We start from the raw sequence: 26,359 nt of genomic DNA on the forward strand, positions 1-26,359 counted from the left end.
AAGATAACAGAGCAGTAGTTTCTCTTGCTCTACCACTGTATTGCTTTAGGAGACGGCTCGGAAAAAATAACGTGACTGATGAACTACTCATTAAACCTTTCTTAGATCAATTGAACTTAATGGATTACAGGCATTGACAAATATCAACAACAACAACAAACCCAGTGTAATCCCACAAGGCATTGACAAATATCAAAGAAGAAAAATATGTCAAACTCTTTGGAGATACAGATTAACACCATGCTCAGGTTCTAATACTAATCTAAGAACAGGGCTATGCTGATATTCTGGGGACAACGAAAATGTAAACCTAGACAGAATCATCGATACAATCACCTTCAGTTCAATCATTGCAAGATTTTGCCCCGCACAGGTTCTACTTCCTATGCCAAATGGTATATAAGCACTTGGGACTTTGCAAGCCTTTGCAATGCCCTTGGCAAATCTTTCTGGATTGAACTGATGAGTATCTGGTCCCCAGAGTTCCTGCTGCTGATGGAGGATTGGGATTGGAATCTCAATGTTAGTTCCTTTTGGAATCTCAATTCTCTTGCAACTTATATCCTGCAATGCTTCTCTCACCACCAAAGCTACTGGTGGGTACAAACGCAAAGTTTCATGGATGATCATTGTCAGCTGCCAATCAAATATGTATACATATTAGGAATCCAGGTATAACATACACGCGAATTTCAATTTTATGGCTATTAGATTACTGCTTACCACTTTCATTTGTCTAAGCATAGCATCGTTTGGAAACTCACTACCACAGACATCAAGCACCTCAGTACGGGCACGAGCTTGCCATTCTGGAAATGCAGCAAGTAACATCAAGCACCACGATGCTGTGAGAGCAGTGTTCTCGTGGCCAGCAAAGTATATGCTCTTGCAATTATCGACAATGAACGTTTCAGGAGAAATGTCAGCTGGTAGTTGATCACCATCACTGTCTTCATAACTTTTAGCAGCATCTAGTATCAGTTGTAGAAGGTCTTTCTCATTAGTAGGGCTTCTTCGTGCTCGTACTATCATCAGTATCCCTTCTTTAATCTCTTTGTCCAATCTCCATATCCCCCTATTATGTTTACTTGGTATATGCCTGTCACAATCCAGCCATTCTGAACATATTGGGAAAAATAACTATTACCATGAGTTTTACTTTAATACTAGGTTTTTCTTGAGAAGGAAAGAGGGAAGTAGCAAGAAGGGATCAATGATTTCAGCCATTTCTAACGAGAAAAAATATCGATACTTGTCACTCTTTAACCCTTCCCCTACACTAGGAAGAGCTAAACATAATTCTAATTTAGCAACATTAGCTTTTTAATTACCTCACTCCAGGAACTCCAATGGGAACCTTGGACATAACCCTTTGAAGGGTTTGAAGTTTTAGGAAGATTTGTTCCCCTTGAGCATAGCTGCTTCCGAAACAAGCCCTTGAGATTATATCTGCTGACAAACTCTTGAGATCATCTTCCACCTTAACCTCCAATTTTCCTTTTGAATTTCTAGCTTTCTCATCCCATAATTCTATCAGTTTACTGGTGGATTCAACCATCAGCTTCACCATCTCCTGTATAATCAGTAGATATTTGTGATTTAGTCTTGCGATCAGCGGCGGAGCTACCCTTATCCAGGGAGATAATTGACACCCATTCGTTGGAAAATTACTGTGTAGATAGGTTAATCTTTTTTAATGTATATATCCTATATGTTGAATCTACTTGGCTTCTTCATGTGTTTGTTTCTTTATATTTTGAATACCCTTAGTGAAAATCATAGCTCCGCGACTGCCTGTGATTAGATTTCTTTAACTTAACAAGTGCATATATCTGTAAGTAGAAATTTATACCTTAACCTTGTTGAGATGGAATTCAGGGGCAATAATCTTTCTCTGATGAGCCCAGTAAGCGCCATTTGAAGAGAAAATGCCTTGGCCTAGTAGGGGGCCATGATCTTTGGATAGGTAAGATGGTTTTCCCAGGTTTAAAGATGTACATTGACTTATTTCTTTCACCATTTCTGCATCAGTTACACATAAAATCTGTATGGTTCCAGCTGAATACATGAATATTGATCCTGTAATATAAAACATTCAAAACCACATCAGCCAAAAAATGAAAAAAATTATTGGATAATCAATCACATGAAGGTTGTAGTGTCTTTTTGTTAGAAGTGCTTTACGAAAAAGTATTTTTGGAGAGAAGCCATTTTTATTTATGTAATCAATTTGAAAAGCAGCTTAGCAATATTAAACCAAAAATTTGTGCTTGTCCAAGGTTCAAGAAGCACAAGCACCTGAAAAAAAAATATTTTCTCTGCTAGTACTACTCAAAAGCACTTTTTCTCCTGAAAATTTGACCACACACCTCAATTCTCTAAAATAAACACTTTTTTTAAATTAAAAAAAATCACTTAAAAGCTTGGCCAAACAGGTTATAAGACTTGACCATATTCAGTTTGCCACTGTTTTATATGTGAAAAAACTCTGGAAGGCCATGTGTGTTGCAAAGGGTTGTTTTCCTCTACTTCTTGATTATTGGTTTCTGGGCTTGGCTGTTTCTGGTTCTTAAGTTGAATCTTGTTGATATCAGGGAGATTTCCATAGAGAAAAGATGATGAAGAAGGTCCCTTAATCCCTTGGCTTTGAAGTTTTGATCTTAATTTTCTTGGATGCAAAAGTAAAATATTGATGAGATGTGCAAAGAACGCCAGAGATCCCCCTAAAACCAGTGATAAAATGATCTTGGCTGAAAAAATCAGTAAATGTCCTGTTTCCATTTCAAATTCCTATAAAACTGACGGTTCCAATCTTCTTCTTGTACTGACCAAAAAAAAAAAAAAAGAAAAAAGAAAAAAGAAATTGACAGTTGATAGAATCTGTTATGAATGGATAAAAGGCTTAAATATTTGAGGGGTTGAAATTTTTATTATTTCTGATGCTCTTCCCATTGAATAAAATATGACAAAAAGGTCCTCTCCGTTTGGGGGGATAAGTCGTGAATAATCGCCTAATTATATTTTGAGCAGTTTTAATCTCAGCCGAGTATTTAACAAGCTCTCAAAAAGACAAAAATGGCAAGGTGTGACACACGTGGTACATTACCATTTACCATGATGAAGTAGATAGTTCCACAGCAATGAAGCTTCTGTTTTCTTTAATAAATCTAATTTCAAAGGACAGAATTCTATATGATAAAATATTTACTGATCAAAGATCAACTAGGGCATTTGGTCTAGTGGTATGATTCTCGCTTAGGGTGCGAGAGGTCCCGAGTTCAATTCTCGGAATGCCCCTTAGTATTTCTTTTTTTATCTCCTTTGTCTTTTTGTGGACGTGAGTTCTTTTATATTGGGTTGGGGTTTTATGTTTCTAGATGAACTCATTAAAACTTGGGCCTTCTGCAATAGGACCTCCATCAGGTATTACTTCAGCTTTCTCTTCTTGTATTGGTAGATTTGATTGTAGTTGGGATTTCTCTTTTTTCAAATTGCTTTTCAATTGCTTAGGGAATTAGGGAAGGGGCTGAGGATAGTGGAATCCAACCCACGCCTATTACGTTAGAAATTTTTGTTGCTATGTAAAAGGGAAACAATAATTTTAAGTATCATTGATCATGTTCAAGCAGATGGGAGAAGTAATTATTTTTACAGGTTAGGTTGATTAGGATCATATGTTTGCTCAATGGAGAGAAATTAATCACAACAGAGTGATATTTTCAATCTATGACTTCATATAACGGGTGAAAATTTCCCCTTTTCACAAACTATTCTTATGATGGATCATATGCAATATCTTGACACAAGCTATACTTGAATATCTTTGTAGAACCGACGATAGTCAGGATACCGATTACTCCCTGTATCCGTCCATGCTCGGATGCACCGATCATGATAACGATGATGGCATGTGAGAACGACCCGAATGGCTTCTCCAACCTCAAAATCTTCGAGCATATACTGCAATCCTCCTCTCTAGAAAGTGGTTCGAGGGAAAATGAGCTGATACTAATCAGACTGTAGTGGTCGACATCCGCAAAGGTTGTACCTCAAAAGCACCATCCAGTGGCTAGTAGGGAGGCTGAGCAGCAGTAGTGCCATCCTGACATGTCTGATCACGTGTAAAACAAATATACGGAAAATACCTATGATAAAAAGATACATATTCCCATGTAACAAATAAAGGCTTTCGTAGTTCATAGTTAGAGTTATCATCTCGACTTGTACTTGGTTCGGTGGATTGTGCTTTTGCCAGAAACAAGAGAAGCAAAAAACTGCAAACCACCTTAACGTACATTATTGTAGGAAACATGATTGTACTAAATACTAATTAACATTGTATAGAGTAGAGTTGGATTCCAGTCTTTTTATACTGAACATACTGTTGTAGTTGTAGCACACTGTAGTGACCAATGCTTTACGTTCAAATTTATGTTTGTTATTTCATCTGGGATGTACGCTAGAGAAGATTGGAGACTGCTTTGTGCAGTTTGTATTTAACTATAGTGTAAGTTCAATTTCATTGTAGTTCTTTCCGTCTCCGTCCCTTTCTCTCATGTAATAGAAGAATTTTCAATAAGCTTTTATGAAATCAATTTATAAAAAAATAACTCTTCAACGCGTATCATGAAAATAGCCTTGATTGATCGAGGGATACGTTGACTAGGAAAATGCACAAGATGAACAAGCAACTCCACATAATTTGGCATAATGGTAACAAACATATGTTTTTATGAATCCAGACACTTAGAAGCTCCGCAAAATCTAGCATGTAACTGCTGAAAGATAGAATAGAATATACAACCTTGTCAAAGAATATGGACTATAATGCTCAATAAAAAAGAAATAGGGTTATTTTGAGCCTTAATCCAAAAATAGTGGACCATTTTGGACTTTTTCCCGTCATATTCTACAGAGCCCCCTGCAAAAGGGGTCCTCATTCATCTTCTCTCTCGAACAAACAGTGACTCAAACACAGTGGGCAACAATGTGGAGAAGAGCTCTCTGTATTCTCTCAAAAAGACCCTTTTCTTCACAACCTGAAATACCCAGTTTGTATTCTTTTCTGCAACCTTCAATTTTCTCCTTAAAAAGAACAGAACAACCTTCTACAACCCCACCAAAACCCCATGACCAAACCCCACTAACCTTAACACAAGAACACAAATCCAATCTTGAGTCCAAACTTCAAGATTCCATAAAAGAAAACAACACAGATGAAGCTTGGAAATCATTCAAGACTCTTTCAAATTACTCTGCTTACCCAAGTAAGTCACTTATCAATTCACTCATCACTCATTTGTCATCACTGAATGATACCCATAATATAAAAAGAGCATTTGCATCAGTTGTCTTCTTGTTAGAGAAGAAACAAGAATTGTTACATCCTGAAACTGTACATGTTTTGTTGAAATCAATGAGAGATGTTAATACTGCTGCTCCTGCTTTTGAATTAGTAAAGTGTATGTTCAAGAACAGATTTTTCATCAGTTTTAGTTTGTGGGGTGATGTTCTTGTGGATATTTGTAGGAAAAATAGTAACTTCGGTGGGTTTTTCCAAGTTTTCAATGAGAATTGTAGGATTGCTATTGATGAGAAGTTGAGTTTCTTGAAACCAAGTTTGGCAGCTTGTAATGCTGCACTTGAATGTTGTTGTCGTGAGCTTGAATCGGTTACTGATGCAGAGAAAGTGGTGGAGACCATGTCAGTTTTGGGTGTTAGGCCTGATGAATATAGTTTTGGGTTACTAGCTTATTTGTATGCATTGAAGGGTCTTAAAGAGAAAATAGCTGAGTTAGAAGGTTTAATAAGTGGATTTGGTTTCCCGGATAAAGGCGTTTTCTTTAGTAATTTGATTAGCGGCTTTGTAAAGTGTGGTAATTTGGCATCTGTTTCAGAAACTATTCTTCAAGGTGTAAGAGAAACGGGTGGACAAGGATTATGTTTTGGAGAAGGAACATATAATGAAGTAGTAAGTGGATTTCTTCAAAATGGGAGCATGAAAGAATTAGCTACTTTGATTGGTGAAACTCAGACCTTGGAATCTCCATCCGTGATTGTTGAGAGATCCGTTGGATATGGCATCATAAATGCTTGCATTAGTCTTGGGTTATTGGACAAGGCACACACGATATTTGATGAAATGAATGCTCAGGGGGCTTCTTTAGGTCTTGGAGTTTACCTCCCAATATTGAAGGCATATTGCAAAGAGCAAAAAACTGCTGAAGCTGCTCAACTGGTGACAGACATAAGCAGTTTAGGTCTACAATTGGATGTTGCTACCTATGATGCTCTAATTGAATCGTCGATGTCATGCCAAGATTTTCAGTCTGCATTTTCTATGTTTAGGGACATGAGAGAAGCAAGAATACCTGACTTGCAAGGGAGTTACTTGACAATCATGACTGGTTTAACTGAAAGCCATCGACCTGAGCTCATGGCAGCTTACTTGGATGAGATTGTGGAAGATCCTAGGATTGAAATTGGAACACATGATTGGAATTCCATCATCCATGCCTTCTGCAAGGCTGGACGGCTAGAAGATGCAAGGAGGACTTTCAGGAGAATGACCTTCCTTCAGTTTGAACCAAATGAGCAGACTTATCTTTCTCTAATAAATGGATATGTGACTGTGGAGAAGTATTTCAATGTTTTGGTGCTGTGGAACGAAGTCAAAAGAAAGGTTTCAGAAGAAGGGGAGAAGAAGTTGAAGCTAGATAATACCTTGGTTGACGCATTTTTGTATGCGTTGGTCAAAGGGGGCTTCTTTGATGCAGTAATGCAAGTTGTGGAGAAATCTCAAGAGATGAAGATATTCGTTGATAAATGGAGATATAAACAAGCATTCATGGAGAAACATAAGAAACTCAGAGTTTCAAAGTTAAGGAGGAAAAATCGCGGTAAAATGGAGGCACTTATTGCTTTCAAAAATTGGGCTGGTTTGAGTGCTTGATGGGACTCATATCTAAAATACTCAGCTTAACGTCAAAGGCTAACTTGGATTTTAGGGCTTTTGATGCTAACACAGCAAGTGGCTAGTTGCTTTTCAGGAAACACGCCTGGTAAAGATTATGAGCTGCGGAGCTTGTAGCAGGTGACACAGTCAAAGACGTATTATGCTTGCTAAACTCTACGGAAAGTTGTGATCTAACTTCCAAGAAGCAGAATTATACTCTGGGTAAAACACCAGTCTGCTTAAGCCAAATGCTGCAGAAGTACTCCATAGACCACTATTCTGACCTGGCTATGATCAACATACTCTAGAAGGTGCTATATCATGAAACCTTTCTGCTTTGTTGTAACACACTTGTATAAGATTTTCCCATTACTCTCAGTCAAAAAATTGACATGCCGAAACCAGAAGCAGTGAAAGAATGTACCCCCGTGCTTGTGGAGAAACTCAACAAAATATTTAATTTACTTACAAATGCATAACAACCTTGCTTGGTACATTAATCAGCAACAGTTCCTTTTGATGCTGTTACTGGCCAAAATGTGTATGGTCAGAGTATTTTGTTGTTCAACTCTTGAATAGGTGTAGCAGATATCTGACGAGGAGCTTTTTGTGCCAGTACAAATTGTAAGAGTTGCTCCCTCTCTCTCTAGTGCGGTAAGATGTTACAAAGTTTTTTTTTTTTTTTTTTTCCTTATAAAAAAAAAAGTCATTAAGTTTGTTCTTTACCTTCTTTAGCTGCTTTTATAATTGTTTGATGATATGGATGCCCTTATGTTGAGTTGTTTTCTTGGGATTCCAAGAGAGGAAGCAGAGGATCAATTATGTGCTATGGACATTGGACATGATTCTTCTGTAGTTGCATTGGTTGTTGCTGGACTTGTGTCCAAAAGGGAAAAGTTACCTGAAATTCATCGGTTAGCATGACTTTCGACAGCTGTTATTCATTACTTTGTGTTTGTTAAGGGTAGGGATGCAGGTAGAATTAGTTAATGTTCATCTTCAATCTAGTTATGCTGATTTCTATTGTGTAATTGTCGTACTTGAAAAGCCGGTCAGCCATCTTTTTATCGAAATGATTTAGTGACTATATAACTGAGTAGTGGTATTTAAAAACATCTTTGTTGCCTCTTCAAAAGAATCTGAACATTTGATGATAACCTGATTTTGAAGAACTTTTTAGAAGAGGAACTTATCAATGCGTAGCTCTTTAGAGGAGGAGCTTCAGAAATGCACTCAACCTAAGAAATTTACGTAGCAACATGTCACATTACTTTGTTGATGAAGTAAGGTTATTCATTAATGGGCATTAAGAAGATGCAGAAATTACAAGAGACTGCAAAAGATTTTTTAGCTCCAGGACATACAAAACCTTATGCTAGACTTATGGACCGAAGGTCCAAAATCTGATCTGGGGTATTAACAGGGAAAAGAAAAGCCCAGCTAAACAAAATAATTAAACATCTAACTTTAAGGGCATGGTTTGGAGTTGAGACTCCATCAAAACATCTGCAATTCCTTACTGTCCAGACACATCAAAGCGACAATTACTTTGTCATAACATTTAATGCTGTCTAGTGATCAACCAATGGATTAGATTTTGTTCCTGTTGTTTGAAAATGTAATCTCAATAAACATGATCGTCCAATAAATTATATTCTTAGGGGGGAGGTGTGTGTGTGGGGGGGGGGGTTGGGGCGGGGGGAAGGAATTACATGTTTTCAGAAGCTCACGCTTTTAAGTTTCTTGGCATACAACATTAATAAGTAAAAGAAATTAGTCATTATGATTAGTGATTGATGGACAAATGACAATCCTATTAGCTATTCATTAGCGCTTGTTTTTATCATTGTATATGAATCCTAGTTCACCCCAGATGATTCATTAGGCTTTGTTTTATCTGAACTTCAGTGGCATACTCTGGTAATTTTTAGTAGCGTTGTCAGCCTATTATCGCTATTCGTCTTCTAAGTGAGTTTGAGTTTAGGAGTGACTCTTTCAAGGTTCACCTTCATGTCTCAAATTGATATTTACTTTGTATTATTTACGAGCGATGCCTACTGCTGGAAGTATCTCAAAAGGGCCGGAAGAAAGTATGGGTATCTCAAAAGGGGGTGTCCCTCATAGATTAGAAAGAGCTTGTTGAATCTATTGTTTCTGCACGAGTGAGGATTGATGATACAATCAAGATCCCTTCCCTCTGGAATCTTCTGTTTCTGCTCTCAGTTTGTAACGGGAAGAGCTTATTGAAGCTGGGAAGATACGCCTAACTATTTTCTTTCATTTTGTGGGCGAAATATCCTCAAGGAAGGACAGTGTTTTTGACAGTTGACACGCTCTTAGCTAATTTCTATTCTCCATAATGTTTCTGTTAACCTATTGTATGTATGCACATTTTTTAGAAAGATATTATTTACAGACGTATATAAGGAGTGGTACATTGAGTGGAAAATGACAATAAGTTGAACAAACAAGTTTATTGAGAGAATGATGAGTGTCTGACAGATATAACTCTCTTATATCTATTTCCTTTCCGGATGAGTTGTGTACTTACATATGCCTAAGAGAGAAGTGTGTTCTGTCAAGGGTTAGCATTTTCATGCTTGGAAAAAATCTTGAAGACAAGAATTTTTTGATGCAGCATTTACTATATTGTTGTAGTCCAATTGTATAATTCTACATTATAATCCAAATCAGTCACTAAATCCACTTTCATAGTGTTGACTAGGGGTGTATATGTATCGGGTTGGTTCGGTTTTTTTAGATACTAAATCAAACCAATTGTATCGGGTTTTTAAATTTATAGACCAAACCAATAAAAGTCGAGTTTTTTAGCTTCGGATTTCTTGGATTATTCGGGTTCTTTTGGGTAAAGTTTTCATAAAAAATATATAATTTGTGCTTGAAATATTTCTTTAGTTTGGGAACGGGTTAAAATTTTATTATTAACGGCTTATCGGTGCGGGGCGGATTACTCAATTTTCTTATCGGGTAAATCGTTAACCGGTAAGAATTTATCATATTTATATTTTTACTCCTAAACATTTAAAATATATATTGTAAACCTAAAGCCCAACCCACTTCTTACCCCTTAGGAACCTAATTTCCCTAAAGAGTAGCAACTACGAGAGTGTTGCTAAAGGCAAACAAATCAGAAACAATTATCCAAGATGTCTTTCCTCTTTCATCTTTCTTCATTCGTCTTTGTTAAGTTTTGGTACTTCAGAAAGTTTGTGCTTAAACATATCAAATGAATTGGTTCTCCTGCTTTCATGCCTGATTTGAAGTTACAAATGATTTCCTTTCGATGAAGTTTCTGTTAATCACTGGAGAGTTTGTACACTAAAATTTATATATACTATATTTTTTTTTGGTAAATAAAATTTATATTTTTTTTATGTGTAGCTAACTCCTCATAATGCTTTTGTATTACCAAGAACAAGAACTTTGATTTGGCCTGATCTGTTTCTGTTTTGAACCGACTTGATTAGCTTTAAGAGTCGCTGGAACTTATGAATTGTAAAGTGATAGTTGTTACATAATTTAATCGATACACCGCCCGATAATTGCTAGCCCGATACCGAACCAACCAATATCTTATTGGTTGGCTAGCGGATTTATATATTTAAAAGCCAATAACCGATAAGCCAAACTGTTAAGTGTCATAATCCGCCTGATCTGCCCAATAAGCAACCCTAGATACAACTATCTAATTAAGGTGCTTCTTAAGAAAATAACACAAAACGTGAGATGAGTGATGACATTGTACTAAAATATTAAAAAAAAAAAATCATTATGAAAATGATCCTAATCTAAAAATACTAAGTCATGGTAAAAAAAATATAGCTAATAAGTATTAATAACATGACCAAATATTAAAGAAAAACTTAAATAAGTTATGTACTGTCTAAACTAATGCAAAACTAAGAATAAATATTCGATATTATTGTCATTCCTAGTGTTAGGTTTAATTTATTTTGTTAGGATTAGTACTGATTTGAGTTACTAACATCAATGCGCTATAAAACTTATAAATGTTCAAAGTTATAAGTCCAAGCTTGAAATAATATAGTAAAAGACAAAAACTACTGAAAGTTTATGACATATATATATATATATATATATATATATATATATATATATATATATATATATATATATATAACTTACATTATATATAAATGTTTTTATGTATTAAAATACTTTAAAAATTATATACATGTAATGTCGGGTTGGTTTAGTTCGATTTGACTTTTTTCAGTTAAAACCAAACCAAGCCAATTATGGTCTTTTTTTTTTCCCGATGCCAAATCAAGTCAAATCAAATCAATAGTCTGATTTTTCCTCGGTTTGATTTGGATTATCGATTTGGTGCGATTTGTCGGTTTCTTTTGTGCATCCCCAGTGTTAGACACACTCTTAATTTTATTTGGATAGTCACAAGAACCTTAAGCATATGGAAAGAACACAAATTTCAATTTCCTATTGAGAATCTCTTTCAAAATTTTATCCAGTTATTTTCTAAGAGCTTTTTTTTGTCCTTCTAAAGACAGAGATTTTTTGCTGTTCTACTTTATCTGCTCAGTGCAGAATGAGTACATGTGATGCTGCACAGAGACTAATGATGACATCCAAATAGACAAGTTCCCTCGTCAAGACTCCAGTTGGATTGTCAGATTCTCCCACTTGTTTCCTTGCTACATTCACACTTTACTATCTATACTAGATTTTTGTGGAATACTTTTTGATTTCTTATCCGATATTCGTATTGGAGTCCAGCTGAATTCAGATTCACGCTGAAAAATTTTATATTGGAGTTAAAGTATTTCCTGAAAAAGATGACTTCATACCCACCATGTAACTAAATACAGTTGAGTGTATGTTTTATGTACCAACGATCCAAAGATATTTATATAATTAGGTCTACCTTATAAGGTAATTACATATTAAATATTATGACACTTAATTATTAATGATATAAAAAATTGCTGGCCTAAAAGTACAGAAATCCTTGGTAAGCTTTACCTAAGGACTCATGCTTGCATATGTTTGTCTATAGGCTTAATGCATATGCAACCTCCTAAATTTGGCATTTTTTATATTTTTGTACTTCAATTAAGTATTGTTCCTATTGAATCCTTAAACTCGTCCTCAAGTGTGTCTATCAAACTATCTAAATTTATTTTTATTAGAAGCAAAAAATTAAATTGTGGTAATAAAGGTGAAGTAATATTTTAGGCGTGTGTTAAAAAGCTATTCTTTTTAGGTCATGGATGTATCGGTTTATTTTCTTTCTTCCATTTGCCGAATTTAATTAAGAGCTTACTCTTTTTTACTCTCTCAATTGCAGTTAATCTTAACTATAAAATGACATAATTAAATTAGAATATATATTAGCATGTTGCTACATTGATGATAGAATATTATGTAAGTTAGATTGTGTTTGATAGACACATATGAGAACGAGTTCAGGATTCAATAGGAACAACATTTAGTTAAGATGTCAAAATAAAATAAAAAGAATAAGTTCAGATAAGCCTTGTCTCTATATTATATGGGGTTATGGGACTAATTTATAGCAAACCACTAGCAATGGGACAAAATAAAAAATAAAAGGATAAGTTCAGGGACTGCATATGCATTAAGCCTTGTCTCTATATTTTATGGGGATATGGGACTAATTTATAGCAAACCAATAGCAATGGGAGTTTCTTTGCTTTGTTTGTTGCCGGTTCCTACAGTGATTACATTTGCATGAACAGTGTTTGGAAACTTTTATCTCTTGTCCACGTGTATAAAATATTTCTGGCACCAAACCTTAGTAGTTACACGTAATTAATAATTAGTTCTTGATAAGAAGAAACGAGGGGGAAAAAATCAAAGTTCATTCGATTACTTGCAGTGCTTTTTTTCAATATTCTTGCCAGATTGATCATTTTGTAAATTTAAAGTGAGAAGTAGAATATCTAATATTATTGTGGTCCGAATCATCAAGTTGTATTCGGTTCACATGAGGAAACTGTTTGATGTTTTATGAATATCTTGCCAAACTTGTTTAGGATTAAAACCCATCTTTTTCATTAAAAAAATCTGTAACATGGAATTGTCTTTTCCAAATAATAGTCATAAAATTATTTCGAAAGAATTCCGACATGGCTGTGTAAAACAAAGGTTTTACCATTTTACATAGTTGGGAAAAAACCAACAATTATCCTGAAAGAAGAATACGATGAACAATAGAAAAGGGTATTTAAACCTGTTAATTATTGAAACAAAGAAGTGATGGGATAAAATCAGAGGCGAATCTAGGATTTCTGGATCATGGGTTCACCACTCAATTTTCAACCAAGTCTGCTTGACTATTTAGTCTTTTATAGTATGTGTTAAAGTAGGTATATTATCTTAATTTTAGAAAATATATACATAAAATATCTAGTTTTTCGGCGAGATCATGTGTTTACGTGCTCCAAAAAAAGGCCCTAAATTCACCACTGGATAAAATAATGGTGTAGTGAAGAGAGGCAAAGAGCAAAATGACACCGGAGTGCAACCATTATGGTTTATCTTTTGAATTTTGATTTTGACCTTTTCCTTAAGAAAATGTATATATACATAAAAACATCTAATTTTAGTATTTTTCTAACAAACAAATCTCGTCCGTCTTAGCATTAATGTTCATTAAGGAATTAAGAATCAAGCATTATTGAAACTAGGGATTATTCCGATCTCAATAATTTAGTCAGTTTGTTACCCACATTGAAAGCAACATATGACACATCTTTCCACTTGCTAATATAAGTAGTTAGCTAATACGCCTCTTAATAAATCAAAAGGTTTCTTTTTCTTGTTTAGGAAACTTTAACATAAAGGCCACTTGTAATATCTATCATGTAAAACTAATTTTTAAAAATAGATTAATCAGACTGAGAAATTCCTAATGCCAAAATGAAAATGTGAAGACTTGTAAAGGTTAAAATGGCAGTTGAAGAATATAATAAACAATTTAAGTATGAGTTTTGGAAAAAAGGAAATAGCCATTACTAGAAGAGATTTGTTCATAAATAAAAAGTTATACAATATATTCAATTCAATTTTTAATTATATTATAAACGGAAAAAAGAAGAAGTAAAGTTAATCAAATCTCCACAGCTCTAAATTTGTACTCGATTCCAGCTTGAACGTGACATAAAGTAGTCCGACATTATTTTATTACATTATAATATGTTTTATATAACATATAATATCAAGTAACATTTGAGTTGATTCGTACGAGAGCGCTTTTGAATCAAGCATCCTAATTTTCTAGTAATATATCATTAGAAAGTATTTATTTTTCAAAGTACCACTAGAAGAAAAAGAATATTAACGTTCAACTGTCAACAAAAACTACAATTAATTAGAAACATACATGGTGTCTGTGTTGAGCTTTTTCAATTTTCTCATATTTCTTTGATCAAAATTATTAAAAAAAATATTTTTTTTAGAAAAATAAATTTCTTTAAAATGAAGAAAATGACATCCTAGTGAAAATAACAAAAACAAGTCAACAAGTAACGTTATTGCGTCCACCCTACCCTCCAATGCACTTCATCTCCATCTCTAGCCCCGTAGCCCCCATCCCCATCCCCATCCCCACACACCAAACCCCTACCCCACCTCCCATAATATTTATCTAGATTATATATAAATATTTAGAATAATATTTTTTGCTTATATACTGAACACAAGTAAATAATTAAGTAGAAAACATTTTCCTTCCGTGTCAAACACACCCATATTGGCAGTACTACTCTCTCCGTCTTAAATTATTCATCATAATTACTAAAAATTATTGTCTCAAATTATTTATCATTTTAAAAATTTAAATCCAATTAATTATTTTTTCTCATTTTTATCCTTAATAGAATGCTGTCGTAATGGAGATAACACACAAATAAAAAATAAAATATAATTTAGACATAAATAATGATAAAAAATGACTTATATAGAAGAGAGAGAGAGAAAAAGGGGCTAACTGGTAGTGAGGAGCTGCTTGTCTCCTGTCATCTCTCTTCTCTCTTCTCTCAAATGTCGACGAAACCCTAGTTGTTATCTCCGTCTCTCCACACACACACACACACACACACAGAGTATTTATGTCCAATTTTATGGAGTTTTGAGCTTTGCTTCATTGATGTATAACTGATAATTGGTTCATAAATATATATATATACACACACACGTATAGGTTTGAGGTGACGGAAGAGAGAAATGTATAGAGATCGAGGTGGTGGTTCATCGAGGTCGGAGATCGCGGGAGGACCGTTGGATCGGAAACGAATAAACGATGTGTTGGATAAGCACTTGGAAAAATCATCACCTTCCACATCTAGAGCCTCCTTGAAGGATAAGGCGGTTCCTTCTACCTCTAAATTGCATCATCATCCTCAGCATCTAGATAACACGAAGAACAAGTGCTCTGATGGTTAGATGATTTTTTCCTTTTCTTCTTATTTGCTGTGTAACGATTATTTGATATTTGAATGCTTTTAATTTGATTTTAGCTGAAAACGGTTGATTATTCATTTTCCTCCTGTTAGTGGAATGTGGATCCGCTACATGTTGCTTTAGCTTTAACATATGTAGTCTTTAGAGCCTGTTTGGATTGGTTTATTTTAGGTGCTTGTAAGCCAAAATAGCTTTTTATGCACTTTTGTAGTATTTGGGTAAGACAAAAAAAGTGCTCTTAAGCACTTGTTTTTAAGCCAAAATAACAAAAATAAGTCAAAATCCATAAGTTAGGATTCCTAAGTTATAAGCCCATCCAAACAGGCTCTTATTTTGTATAACATTGTAAAGTGTTCGTCTTCGTGATTCGTTTAGTGAAAAGCTAGAAAGATTATAAATAGGCCATAAGTTCGATGTTTTATTGAGGGCAAAGGTTGGCTCAAAAAAGTTGCTCCTGTGCATGAAACATGAAAAAGCCCCTCTTTGAAGAAATGCAAGGAGCAGGGTACACCCGTATATGTCCACTCTGGCTCTAGCAGTCTAGCTGCATAGTTGGGCGGGGGGTTCATTTTATGCCGAGATAATTTTACTGTGGTATGTTGCTGTGGTCAGCTTGAGGAGATGTGATGTTGTCAAATTTCGTGATTTTCAGTTTGAATTCATTTGTGCAATGTAGAAAAAATGCCGGTAAGCATAAAACTCAATTTTGTTAGAGTAAATTGAAAAGTTGTTTTACGACTTGGCGAAGTCCTTTCCTGCTTAGATGGATATGTTTAGGGGCTTCTTTGGAACATTTTTAGTTATTTTAGATTATGCTTGTCTGGAAAGAGCATCGTGGAATTGGATCAGAAAAAAGATTATCAAGTTTCAAAGAGAATGGATGGACTAGTTGTGATCATCTTCTCATTCTGCGATGATCTTAGTGTGTCATCTCAAATTCGTTCTAGCTAATTGTTGAATTCTCACCCGGGTGAACGAAAAAGTTCACAGGGAATATCCCTGTTGTTTTCCATTGTTATTCATGGCTTGTGATGTTTGTGGCATCCAGTCACAAGCTCAGATTTGTCTACTGTCTCCATGAGTACGTGGAGCACTGTTACACATAGTTACATCCTAATGTTTAGTTGCCTTTAGAGTAGAGAGAATATAATAGTGTTACAGCTGGTGATAGAGGTTGCTATATATTTGGTTGCAACGGACCTTTGGACTCAGATTGTTTCTGCGTTACTATTACTTCTTTTTACATCATCATTTAAGTACAATTTCTGTTGGTTCACATATTTTATTCTTATTTTCCTTTTGATAAATGGTTCATGATATTGGCTTTTGACAAGCTGTAAACTATTTTTCTGCAAGAAATTTTTAATATTATTTCAGCGATGACATACTAAATAGACATAAATTCTTTCATTTTGTCTCTTTTATATTTCGAACTAAATGCGAGTGTATATCCTATATTGTGTCTTTTGCAGATGAATCTGAAACAGACAGTGAAGAGTCTGATGTTAGTGGTTCTGATGGGGAAGATACATCATGGATTTCTTGGTTTTGTAACCTGCGTGGAAATGAGTTCTTCTGTGAAGTTGATGATGAATACATTCAAGATGATTTTAATCTCTGTGGATTGAGCAGTCAAGTGCCATATTATGACTATGCACTTGACCTTATCCTTGATGTTGAATCCTCTCATGGTAAGTATGTTTGCTTGTTTAGAGTACTTCCTATATTTGCAGAAGCTTCTTTCTTGTCTTATTATTTCAACTGAAGGATGTGGTATCTGATCTTCTGTGAAAAAAGGGAGGTCAAACTACAGGTTCTGCTAGTTTTGTGGAACTCGTACTTCTTTTAACAATCTAGATGATGTTGATTCTCATGTTGAATGAAAATGTGGATACGTAGTCAGCGGTTCAGTTTTTTTTTTTTTTTTTTTTTTTTTTTTGGGTATTGGGGCGTGCATGTTCTCACTTGGATTAAGGCTACTTTCCCTTCATCAAATGTCTCTTTTTTGTTGCTTTTTTTGGGTAGGGGAGTGGGGTTGGATGCAATAGGCATGTAGTTGTTTTTGTGTTATTGTGTTTTTCAACAAATCTTAGTGCCTTTAAAAATTGATACATGTGAATATGTAATACCCTCGGAATATCTTCTTTTACGTGATTTCACAAGCTTTCTAAGATGGACTTGGAATCTGCTTTAGGAAATAAAATCGAATTCTTGGCGTCTTTCCCCCTGCTTTCACAATGTTTTTGTTGTTTTCCCTTTGAAAATAAGTACCGGTTTGCTTTCTAAGTACATATGGGGTATCTTATGGCACTGAATATATAGTAAGCTCTCAAAATAGATAGCTAGTCTTTTTTTTTTCCTGATCAAAAATAAAATAAAATAGATAGCTAGTCTTTTTCATGTTTGGATTTGTAACTTTTTCCTGCTTTGACTAGGTGATATGTTCACCGAGGAGCAGAATGAATTGGTTGAGTCAGCGGCAGAGATGTTGTATGGTTTGATCCATGTCCGGTACATTTTGACTAGCAAGGGAATGACTGCAATGGTGATCTCTTATGCTTAGCTGTTTCTGTGCTTTTGTGTTGTCTGGTTTCATTTTTTATTCACTTCTCATGATGTAAATTCTGGGAAAACCCCTTTTCAGTTAGAGAAGTACAAGAACTACGACTTTGGGAGATGTCCACGAGTTTATTGCTGTGGACAGCCTTGCCTTCCAGTTGGTCAGTCCGATATTCCACGTTCAAGTACAGTAAAAATATACTGTCCCAAATGTGAGGATATCTATTACCCCCGATCGAAGTACCAAGGCAGTATCCTTCATTTCTATCACCTTTTGAAGTTCCTTTTAGTTGATACTTTTCGTCTGTCATTTATGCAGTTCTTTTGTTTTGGATACAGCCTCTTGTAGAAATGTAGGGTAAGGCTTTTAGTTTTGGACTCCCCACATAGCTTAGTGCACCGGGCTGCCTTTTTTTTTTTTTTTCTCTTTTCTCCTTCTTTTGAAGCTATTCACAATTATGCTAAGTGGTTGAGCTGGGTGTATTTTTGTTCCCAAGTTTCTGCTCCTGTGATTCTTTTTAGTTTTTATAACCGTGTTGTCCGGGCCAAGCTTGCGCAAACCTCGACTAAATTCACGGGATACCTGCCACCTCCCTCCAAAGAACAGGTACCAGGTAACGGTCCACCAGGGCTAGGATTGATGGGAAGAGATCACCTAGTGTTTTTGTCTCTGTTTATTTGAACCTGACCTCATGGTTCTTGACCCACTTTATTGACCACTAGGTCAAACCCTTTAGGTGCTCTGCTCTTGTGATTCTGCCTGTTCTTCAATTTTAAATTGCATGGAACTTGTTGCACACTTTTCTGTGGTAGTTTGCTCTATAATCTTGAATACTAGCCGTTACTTTGCCATGTATTGAGCATCTCTATCCCATATTATGATTTCTTTAACGGCCCAAGATATCGATGGAGCTTACTTTGGAACAACGTTTCCACACCTCTTTTTGATGACTTATGGACACCTCAAGCCACAAAAACCAACACAGAATTATGTTCCCAGGGTATTTGGTTTCAAGCTCCACAAAACTTGACAGCGAAGTCCGTTGTGATATTGTGAAGATATTACATCTTTCTGCCACTAATGGTTCTTACCTGGCTATTATGTACAATTCATCGTGGTAGAGCCCAGGTAAAACAGGAGAAGTTCTAGATATGACAAACTTGATTCATTGATCAAGAAGCAGCCAATCTGTCAAGTGAAATTCGTCTTCAAAATTTCGTCATGAAATACAAGAGCATCTGTAAGCTTATTTCTTTTCTAGTTAGCTAGGGAATTGGATTTATTCCTCGATGTAGTTCTTTGGTATCTGTTTGTCCTTTCTCTTGGTGCTTCAGTACTGAATGCTACCATGTTTTCTAGCAGAGGCACTCATCTGGAGGTTAGGTTAGGATACACCAAGGATTTGCTCCTTTTTGTAGGACCATTTCCAGATGTAATGTCGCACCGCATTAAAGTTTATTTGAATTTGATATAATGATGATGATAAATATAATTGTGATCGATAATTCTGAGGCATGAAGGTGCAAATTTGATGGTCACCATTGTTTAAATTGACATTTGACCTGAATTAAAAGGTACACTTAAACGACGTATTGAAAGTTTATCTTTTGTCCAACCTTATTTTAATAATAACTCTTTATCTTGTATCCCTATTTCTTTGTTTGTAGTATGTAAGTTTATTTTCAGATTTTCGATGCATGGCGTTATAAAACGACTAGAAACGATATAATAGTATTTTGGAAATAGTTTTTGAACCAAACAAGCCTATAGATGAATTTGACAAAAAAAAATTGTGGATATTTGGAAAAGAATTTTTCTTTAGGGTGGGTTTGAATCGTTGTCTCTATTTTTCAAATTTTAAAAATAAGTTGAGCATTTTGAATGATTAAATTTGTAACTTTTCCAATTGGTTTGATGTAAAAATATGAATTTATGTTTCCAACTTTTATGTTACTGATCTCCCAGTCAGTGGTGCTTATAGAATGTCAAAGTTACAAATTGTGGTATAAATACCATAAAGAGAGAATATCTCTTGTTTGTAGCCTGTTGGACTAAGCTTATTTTTCTCTAAAAGTATTTATTTTTTCTAAAAAATGCTTATTTTAAAAAAGTGAGGTATTTGATAAAGTTTTGGGGAGAAAATAAGTACTTTTGAGAAGTAGTAGAAGCAGTTTTTTAAAAGCTAAAAAAAATAGTTTTTTCCTAAGAGTTTTTTTTTTTTTGTGAAAAACACTTTTGAGAAAAATACATTTAAAAGCACTTTTTAAAAGCTTAATTAAATGTTAATTACTGCTTAAAAGTGTTTTTTAAATTAATTAGTCAAACATAAATTATTTTTCACAAAAAGTATTTTTTCAAAAAGTATTTTTTAAAATAAATTATTTTAGAAGCTTAACCAAATAGACTATAGTAAACCTCCCAAACTAAAACAAAAAGAAAAAAAAAAAGGATAAAAGAAAAGAGAAAGTAAGAGACAAGAGACATTTGAAGGATAAGCTGTGTAATTTCATTTTTTTGGCACGGATTTCCCTTCATATGGATTGATCTGTAATTTTTGTCAAATCGCTTGTCTTTAATTTTTGTCCTTCAAATGGCTGTTTTTTAATTTTTGATCCTATTTCTCATTTAATGAAAATTTATAGGCTAAATTACTCTTATTCACTGGCCTATGAAATCAGAGATTCTGAATTTGAACTCTAACAGAGTAAATAAAAAATAAAAAAGAATTTGCAAAGCAAAGTTTCATAAAAATTACCTATCCGTGTAAACTTATATAAAAACTATTCCTTATCCACCATAATTCTTTAGAATAACTTAATTTCTACTGAATTATATCAAATAAGGATATAGTTTCTATTTAACTTTACACAAATAAACATAGTTTCTATGAAATTTTACCTTGTAAAATTAGGTCATAAATCTGATTTTTAAGATGTCAGAGATACTTTTGACCTCTCTTTATTATTTAAAGTGTCGAAGGCTAAAAATGAAAGACGATCGATTTGAGGGATAAAAACTAAAGAGCAACCCCGAGATAGGGACGATCAAGCGAATTGCCCTCTAATATATATATTTGTGAGCCCGCGAAAGCGACTCGCATTGGTGAAGGCCCAATAACAGACCAACCAGTCTATTAGTATTACATAGTCTTCCTCACCGGCGGCATATCCCCACTTTCCGGTGTGGCCCTATTGCTCCGAGTTGTAGAGGCTACAGGTAAGTTATTTTAAAGTTTAAATCCCCCTTTTTAAATGCGAAAATCATCTAATTTTACTCTTCAATTACTTTTTCAACTTCTTATTGTTCTTTTCCCCCAATTTGCTTATGTAACCTTAGGTTTTTTTAGTTGTTTGCGCTGGGCTTCGTATCTTATTTCTAGAAAAAAGATGTGATTTTGATATTGATAAGTCTTCAGCCAAAGTTACTACCACAACCCAATTGATTTACTGGATTTCAAAACTATTACTCCTTCCGTCCCAATTTAGTTTGACTAGGCACATAGTTTAAGAAAGAAAGACGTTTGAAACTTAGGTTAAAAAACAAGATATTTGCGTGGCTGTAAATCATTTCATTTTTAGTTAAATTATAAAAATGTAGTATCATTCTTTTTGGGACACATAAATTGGGGCAGAGGGAGTATTTGTACTTATTAAGTGAATTTTGTAAAATATATACGAGGTCTGAGCCAAAGTCACTGTATGAACCCTTAGCTTACTCAATACATCCGCCTCTGAGGAGGAGTTGAGAAGGGGGTTTACAAATCTTCTGGAATTTGGGATAATTTTTGTCTGGAGGGTTGGATGCACGTCATGAGCATGGGCTTCTGGGTCAATGTGTGTTGGATTTGGTATTGTTTGGCTGAAGTGGTTCAAACGTGTGTTTGTTTAGACACGTGTGTTTCAACGCGTCATCTACGTGTGAACCTTCATGGATGGTGATGAATGGCGGTTAGGATTTCATTTGATGAGTTGGAGAAAAAGGGAAAATATGATATGAAAGGGTAACAACGAGGGTACTTTTGTTGCCAATTTAGCGAAAGTCTGATTGTGTAGGAGGAAATTTGGACATTTTCCATTTCTATTATATCCGCCTCAGTGAATGAACTAACATTAACAACTTAGTGTTGCCTTACAACCTATGACCTTTGCAATTCTTGAAGTTGTGGCTAATTCTTGTCTTGCATCAATATTCCTATTCAAATCTTTTCCTGTTACGAATATCTTATAATACTAATATGCATAAAGCTTATTGAAGTTCTGGACTGAAGCTGCTTTTGAGTTTATAATACTGTTCACTAAGGGTTTTTCAATTATGTTATTTAATTCCATGTATCCTTTTATAATCTTTCCGAGTGAATTCATTTCTTATGCTTTATTGTAATATCTATAAACTTGGGATTAGAATCAGTGACATGATTCGCACCAATAGAACTTGCCTAGCGGTTCTAACTGCTCGATGGTACCTTTATTGATCTATGCATGATTCATTGGAGCAGTCTCTCCTTAGTTAGCTAAAATCTATCTCGAAAATTTAGGGTAGTCATTTTATTTTGGTTTGCAGTTTGAATATCATAATTTTTCTGATGTAGTTGGTTTGAATTTGTTGCACAGTTCAAACTTCGGTAGAAAATGGATACTGAAGTTGATCATTATGCTGTTTTGGATTTACCCTCGGGTGAGGAAGGGGCCAAACTTTCTGAAAAAGACATATCTAAAGCCTATAAAAAGAAAGCATTAGAGTTGCATCCAGACAAGAGGCTCGATGATCCAAATGCTCACTTGAACTTTCAAAAGCTAAAAACTTCATACGAGATTCTCAAGGATGAGAAAGCTAGGAAGTTATTTGATGATCTACTTCGCGTGAAGCGTGAGAAGATCCAACGCCAATCACAGCAAGATTCAAAGCGTAGAAAGATGGTGTCAGATCTTGATGCAAGAGAGCGTGCTGCTTTTTCACCTGATGCCAGCGTTCTAGCTCGAGAAGAGGAGGAACGAATTGCTAGAAAACTTAAAGAGGAGATTGCTCGAATTCGTGCAATGCATTCAAGGAAAGTTTCTACTGCTACAGATCCTTCACAGAAAGAGGCACATGTAAGTACTAAGGAGAGTACAGAAGGCAAGGGGAGTAGTGTAGACAAGGAAAAAGTGCTTAAGGTATCTTGGGAGAAGATCGGTGCAGATTATACTTCCGAAAGACTGAGAGAGTTGTTTAGTGAGTTTGGTGAGGTTGAAGATGTAGTAATCAAGAGTTCTAAGAAGAAAGGCTCAGCTCTTGTTGTCATGTCATCTAAGGACGCAGCTGTATGTACTTTATGAAATTGAGTACTGATTTTAATGGATCAGCTGTGTTGTTTGTAATACCTTAGTAACGCCTTTTTTTTTTTTTTCAGAAAGCTTCTTGTGGAAATGTCTTGGGGGATCTATCAAATCCTCTCTTAATTGTGCCTCTCCAACCAGTCCAGCCTCCAATGCCATCTCCATTTTTTAACGCTGAGACAAATGGGGAACCTGAGGGCCCAAGTTTGAGTAATCTTGTAGGTGCTGGATACCAGAAATTTGAAGACTCAGTATTAGAAAAAATGAGAAAGGTATGAACTGCTTGAAACTGTTATTTTACATTCTGATATGTCCTTCATTACAAAGCTGAATATTGTAATGAAGTAGCAAATAGGAATATTCTATCTTACTTTGTTATATTAAGTTAAAATCCTTCTGAATATGCATCTTGGGTTGAAAATTACCAATAGTTAATCTTATTAACAGTGGTAATTGCATATGTTACTATGAGGATGTTTTTCAATTTGTAAAATGTTTTCGAAGTTATGCCTTTGAGCTTCCGGCAAAAGTAGTTCTTTTGTCATGGCTTAAATCCTTAGGGAAGTTTTCTGGCTCAGTTAGGTATCCTTAAATTCTGTTAAGAAGTAAGTAGTATGTACTATGTATGAATGTTTTCTGCTGAGGAAATCTAATAGGGCTTGACTTGGAGTGGTGGAAGGAAGTATTACAGTAGGTTGGTTTTAACTGTTCAGTAGCTGCATTGACTTTATAAAAATCTGATTCTGCTACTAGTTGTTAAAGAGACAATAGGTAATATTAACACCGAAATATTTATCCGAGTTTCCTTATCCACTTATCCTAAAGTTGTGGCTAGAAGCTAAATAAATCTATAATAGGTCAAATTAAGGTCTAGCACCACCATATGTTGTGGCTAGAAGCTGAATAAATCTATAATAGGTCAAATTAAGGTCTAGCACCACCATTAAAAAAAAAAAAAAAAAATGATTGAACATTGGACTTTCCATTACTTCCACTGCTCTAAACTAGAGATCCATCATCTTCTTGGTGACCATCCAATATTATCTGTCCAAAAAAGGTCTCTATCCAGAAAAGGTATCTCAAGCATTATAGTCCTTCCTTGGGGAGTTTATCACGTAGAGTTAGAAACATTAGAACAACAATGTCTGGCTGGTGTCAGTTGACAATTTCCTGATTGTGTGTGCAATCTGTCCTGGACACCCGTAGCCTGTAGGGTATTGGTTGATCATTAAAGATAGTATATAGCGTGGAATGTGTGGTAGGTGCATGAGTTCGGTCCTAATCGGTGAACCAATTCTTGTACTTAAGTGGAGAGAAGGTCGGACCTACTATCCGCCTACTTTTGAAACTGAAAATAACAAAAAATTTGTCATAAGAGAACTTATTATGTGCTTGACTGCTCATTGTTAGTATGTTTGGAGGGTTAGACTCTAGATGTGCGTGAATGAATTGAAACGCAACCGAATCAGCTATACGCCATCAATTGGATTTCCACTCTTTACATTTATTAACTAATTTTGAGATGCGATGCAACTTGGCTGGTGCTCTGAAAGAAAATATCCATGCTTGTACTGAAAAATGGAAGGGAAAAGAAAGGAGGACAGATTGGGTAGCCTTGAGAGTTTCTCGTTTCTACATGTCCTTTATGGTATTGTTACTGTTATTGCTACAAATTGCTTCATTTTCATCTCTTTTTACTATTATTCATTTCTTGTTACGTCTATATCTTAGAAAGAAAATTTTCTGCTCATTTTATTCCATCATAAATGTATTTCTTGGGAAGTCACTTACAAATATGGTTTACTTATCACAGGCTGCTCAAAGGAAGAAATAGCACGCGGAAGCTTCATCAATTTCAAGTGCTGACATGATTACGATTTCTATGTTGTCACAGAGAAAGAAGTGGTAGGAATTTAATAAGTAGCATTTTATCTTGTTCATATCTTACTTTCATATTTTAGCCATCTGTAGCCGTTTGAGATTATGATTCTGGCAAGATAAATTTCTTTTTTGCTGGTCTCTCTGAATCAGGTTTGTCGTCTGACCTGTACTTTGTTGAGAATGTACGATGAGAATCCTGTAACAAGATTGGGTGGAGGAGAGATTTATCTTCACGTTGTGCAATGGCTGATATTCTGTACATAGTGTTTACAATACAAATCACATAAGTGTGCCATGGATTCATCATTTTTCAGAGAACTTGCAACATGGCAGACTAAATTGGGGGGCGTTAAGTCATGCATGTACTGTATGTTAATGTAAGTTTTGGATTCTGCTGTGTTTAGCAGTGTTCTGTATTTAGATCGTCACCACTTTTTCTTTTTAAGTTCGATGAAAAAGATTTCCTGATTTAGTTGCAGGTGCCCAAGTTAGCAAATTGAGTCTTTCCTTTCCGTTACCCCGTAAAAATGATTATCTTTCAAGAACTAAGAATATACAGCATTACCACTTAGAATATGTGAAAAAGTCCTTTTTCGTTGCCTCAAGGCTTTAGTCTAGTGATGTGTACACAAGCTCGAATTCTGTCGCAGACAAAAACCTTATACTTAAGTAGAAAAGGGTGGTGGTGGTGGTGTTGTGGGCTCATTATTGACGAGCTTTGAGTCGAGCCACTAACCCTCGGAGGTTTTCTAGTTATGAAAGAGGAATCCTTTCTTCTGTGGAGTCTCTTTTGAGGCAATTTTTTTTTTAAACAGACCTGCTCGAGTTTTAGCACCATTTGTCGTCTAGATTACAGAACTAGCATGCTATCCTACACGTTTCTTATTTGAACAGTGTAAAGATTTAGACGTATGGAAAAGTTACAAGTACTATGTGAGACCAAGCATACTGTGGAAGATAATGGTTCTATGGTCCCTGTACTTTTCTTCTCTTTTGTTAAAAGTAAAGTATTTCAATGTCTACTATGTTTCAGCAGATTGGAAATGCGGATTTAGATCTCCAGATTTTAAACGGAGACACTTTTTAGCATTTTGAAAACTAGAAATGTTCTCAGAAAATTAAGACGTCCCTTCATGTTTGACCTCGTAACAATAGCTTTACACC

The 26,359-nt window shown here is 35.1% G+C and overlaps 4 protein-coding genes and 1 non-coding gene across 5 annotated transcripts; 4 read left to right on the forward strand and 1 right to left on the reverse strand.

The window, feature by feature from the left end:
* Window positions 1-84: 84 nt before the first annotated feature.
* Window positions 85-3,005, reverse strand: LOC132064165 (cytochrome P450 714C2-like). Its single transcript, XM_059457064.1, has 5 exons — window positions 2,451-3,005; window positions 1,853-2,079; window positions 1,332-1,573; window positions 724-1,099; window positions 85-636 (listed from the first exon to the last, which is right to left on the reverse strand). The coding sequence occupies exons 1-5, from the start codon at window positions 2,779-2,781 to the stop codon at window positions 211-213; spliced, it is 1,602 nt and encodes a 533-aa protein (XP_059313047.1). The 5' UTR covers window positions 2,782-3,005; the 3' UTR covers window positions 85-210.
* A 220-nt stretch (window positions 3,006-3,225) lies between these two features.
* Window positions 3,226-3,297, forward strand: TRNAP-AGG (transfer RNA proline (anticodon AGG)). The gene has a single exon. It is a non-coding gene; the product is annotated as a tRNA-Pro (tRNA).
* A 1,614-nt stretch (window positions 3,298-4,911) lies between these two features.
* On the forward strand, window positions 4,912-7,640 carry LOC132064167 (pentatricopeptide repeat-containing protein At1g69290). The gene has a single exon (XM_059457066.1). It carries the CDS (start codon window positions 4,988-4,990, stop codon window positions 6,950-6,952), a length of 1,965 nt encoding a protein of 654 aa, XP_059313049.1. The 5' UTR covers window positions 4,912-4,987; the 3' UTR covers window positions 6,953-7,640.
* Window positions 7,641-14,949: 7,309 nt separating this feature from the next.
* Window positions 14,950-19,128, forward strand: LOC132064168 (putative casein kinase II subunit beta-4). The gene is made up of 5 exons (XM_059457067.1): window positions 14,950-15,416; window positions 16,912-17,130; window positions 17,875-17,984; window positions 18,084-18,249; window positions 18,899-19,128. Exons 1-5 carry the CDS (start codon window positions 15,203-15,205, stop codon window positions 19,027-19,029), a joined length of 840 nt encoding a protein of 279 aa, XP_059313050.1. The 5' UTR covers window positions 14,950-15,202; the 3' UTR covers window positions 19,030-19,128.
* Window positions 19,129-21,167: 2,039 nt separating this feature from the next.
* LOC132064169 (uncharacterized) lies at window positions 21,168-25,667 on the forward strand. The gene is made up of 5 exons (XM_059457068.1): window positions 21,168-21,215; window positions 22,610-23,299; window positions 23,389-23,586; window positions 25,128-25,219; window positions 25,346-25,667. Exons 2-4 carry the CDS (start codon window positions 22,628-22,630, stop codon window positions 25,146-25,148), a joined length of 891 nt encoding a protein of 296 aa, XP_059313051.1. The 5' UTR covers window positions 21,168-21,215; window positions 22,610-22,627; the 3' UTR covers window positions 25,149-25,219; window positions 25,346-25,667.
* The last annotated feature ends 692 nt before the right edge of the window (window positions 25,668-26,359 follow it).

This window comes from Lycium ferocissimum, chromosome 7 (genome assembly GCF_029784015.1).
Source record: "Lycium ferocissimum isolate CSIRO_LF1 chromosome 7, AGI_CSIRO_Lferr_CH_V1, whole genome shotgun sequence".
NCBI classification, from domain to species: Eukaryota; Viridiplantae; Streptophyta; class Magnoliopsida; order Solanales; family Solanaceae; genus Lycium; species Lycium ferocissimum.

Coding starts and splice junctions, on each gene's coding strand:
- LOC132064165 (XM_059457064.1), bottom strand. CDS start 2,781: ATGGAAACAGGACATTTACTGATTTTTTCAGCCAAGATCATTTTATCA. Junction 2,080..2,450: donor ACAGTGGCAAACTGAATATG/GTCAAGTCTTAT, acceptor TTTATATTACAG/GATCAATATTCATGTATTCA. Junction 1,574..1,852: donor TCCATCTCAACAAGGTTAAG/GTATAAATTTCT, acceptor CTGATTATACAG/GAGATGGTGAAGCTGATGGT.
- LOC132064167 (XM_059457066.1), top strand. CDS start 4,988: ATGTGGAGAAGAGCTCTCTGTATTCTCTCAAAAAGACCCTTTTCTTCA.
- LOC132064168 (XM_059457067.1), top strand. CDS start 15,203: ATGTATAGAGATCGAGGTGGTGGTTCATCGAGGTCGGAGATCGCGGGA. Junction 15,417..16,911: donor GAAGAACAAGTGCTCTGATG/GTTAGATGATTT, acceptor TGTCTTTTGCAG/ATGAATCTGAAACAGACAGT. Junction 17,131..17,874: donor TGATGTTGAATCCTCTCATG/GTAAGTATGTTT, acceptor TGCTTTGACTAG/GTGATATGTTCACCGAGGAG.
- LOC132064169 (XM_059457068.1), top strand. CDS start 22,628: ATGGATACTGAAGTTGATCATTATGCTGTTTTGGATTTACCCTCGGGT. Junction 23,300..23,388: donor TGTCATCTAAGGACGCAGCT/GTATGTACTTTA, acceptor TTTTTTTTTCAG/AAAGCTTCTTGTGGAAATGT. Junction 23,587..25,127: donor TATTAGAAAAAATGAGAAAG/GTATGAACTGCT, acceptor TACTTATCACAG/GCTGCTCAAAGGAAGAAATA.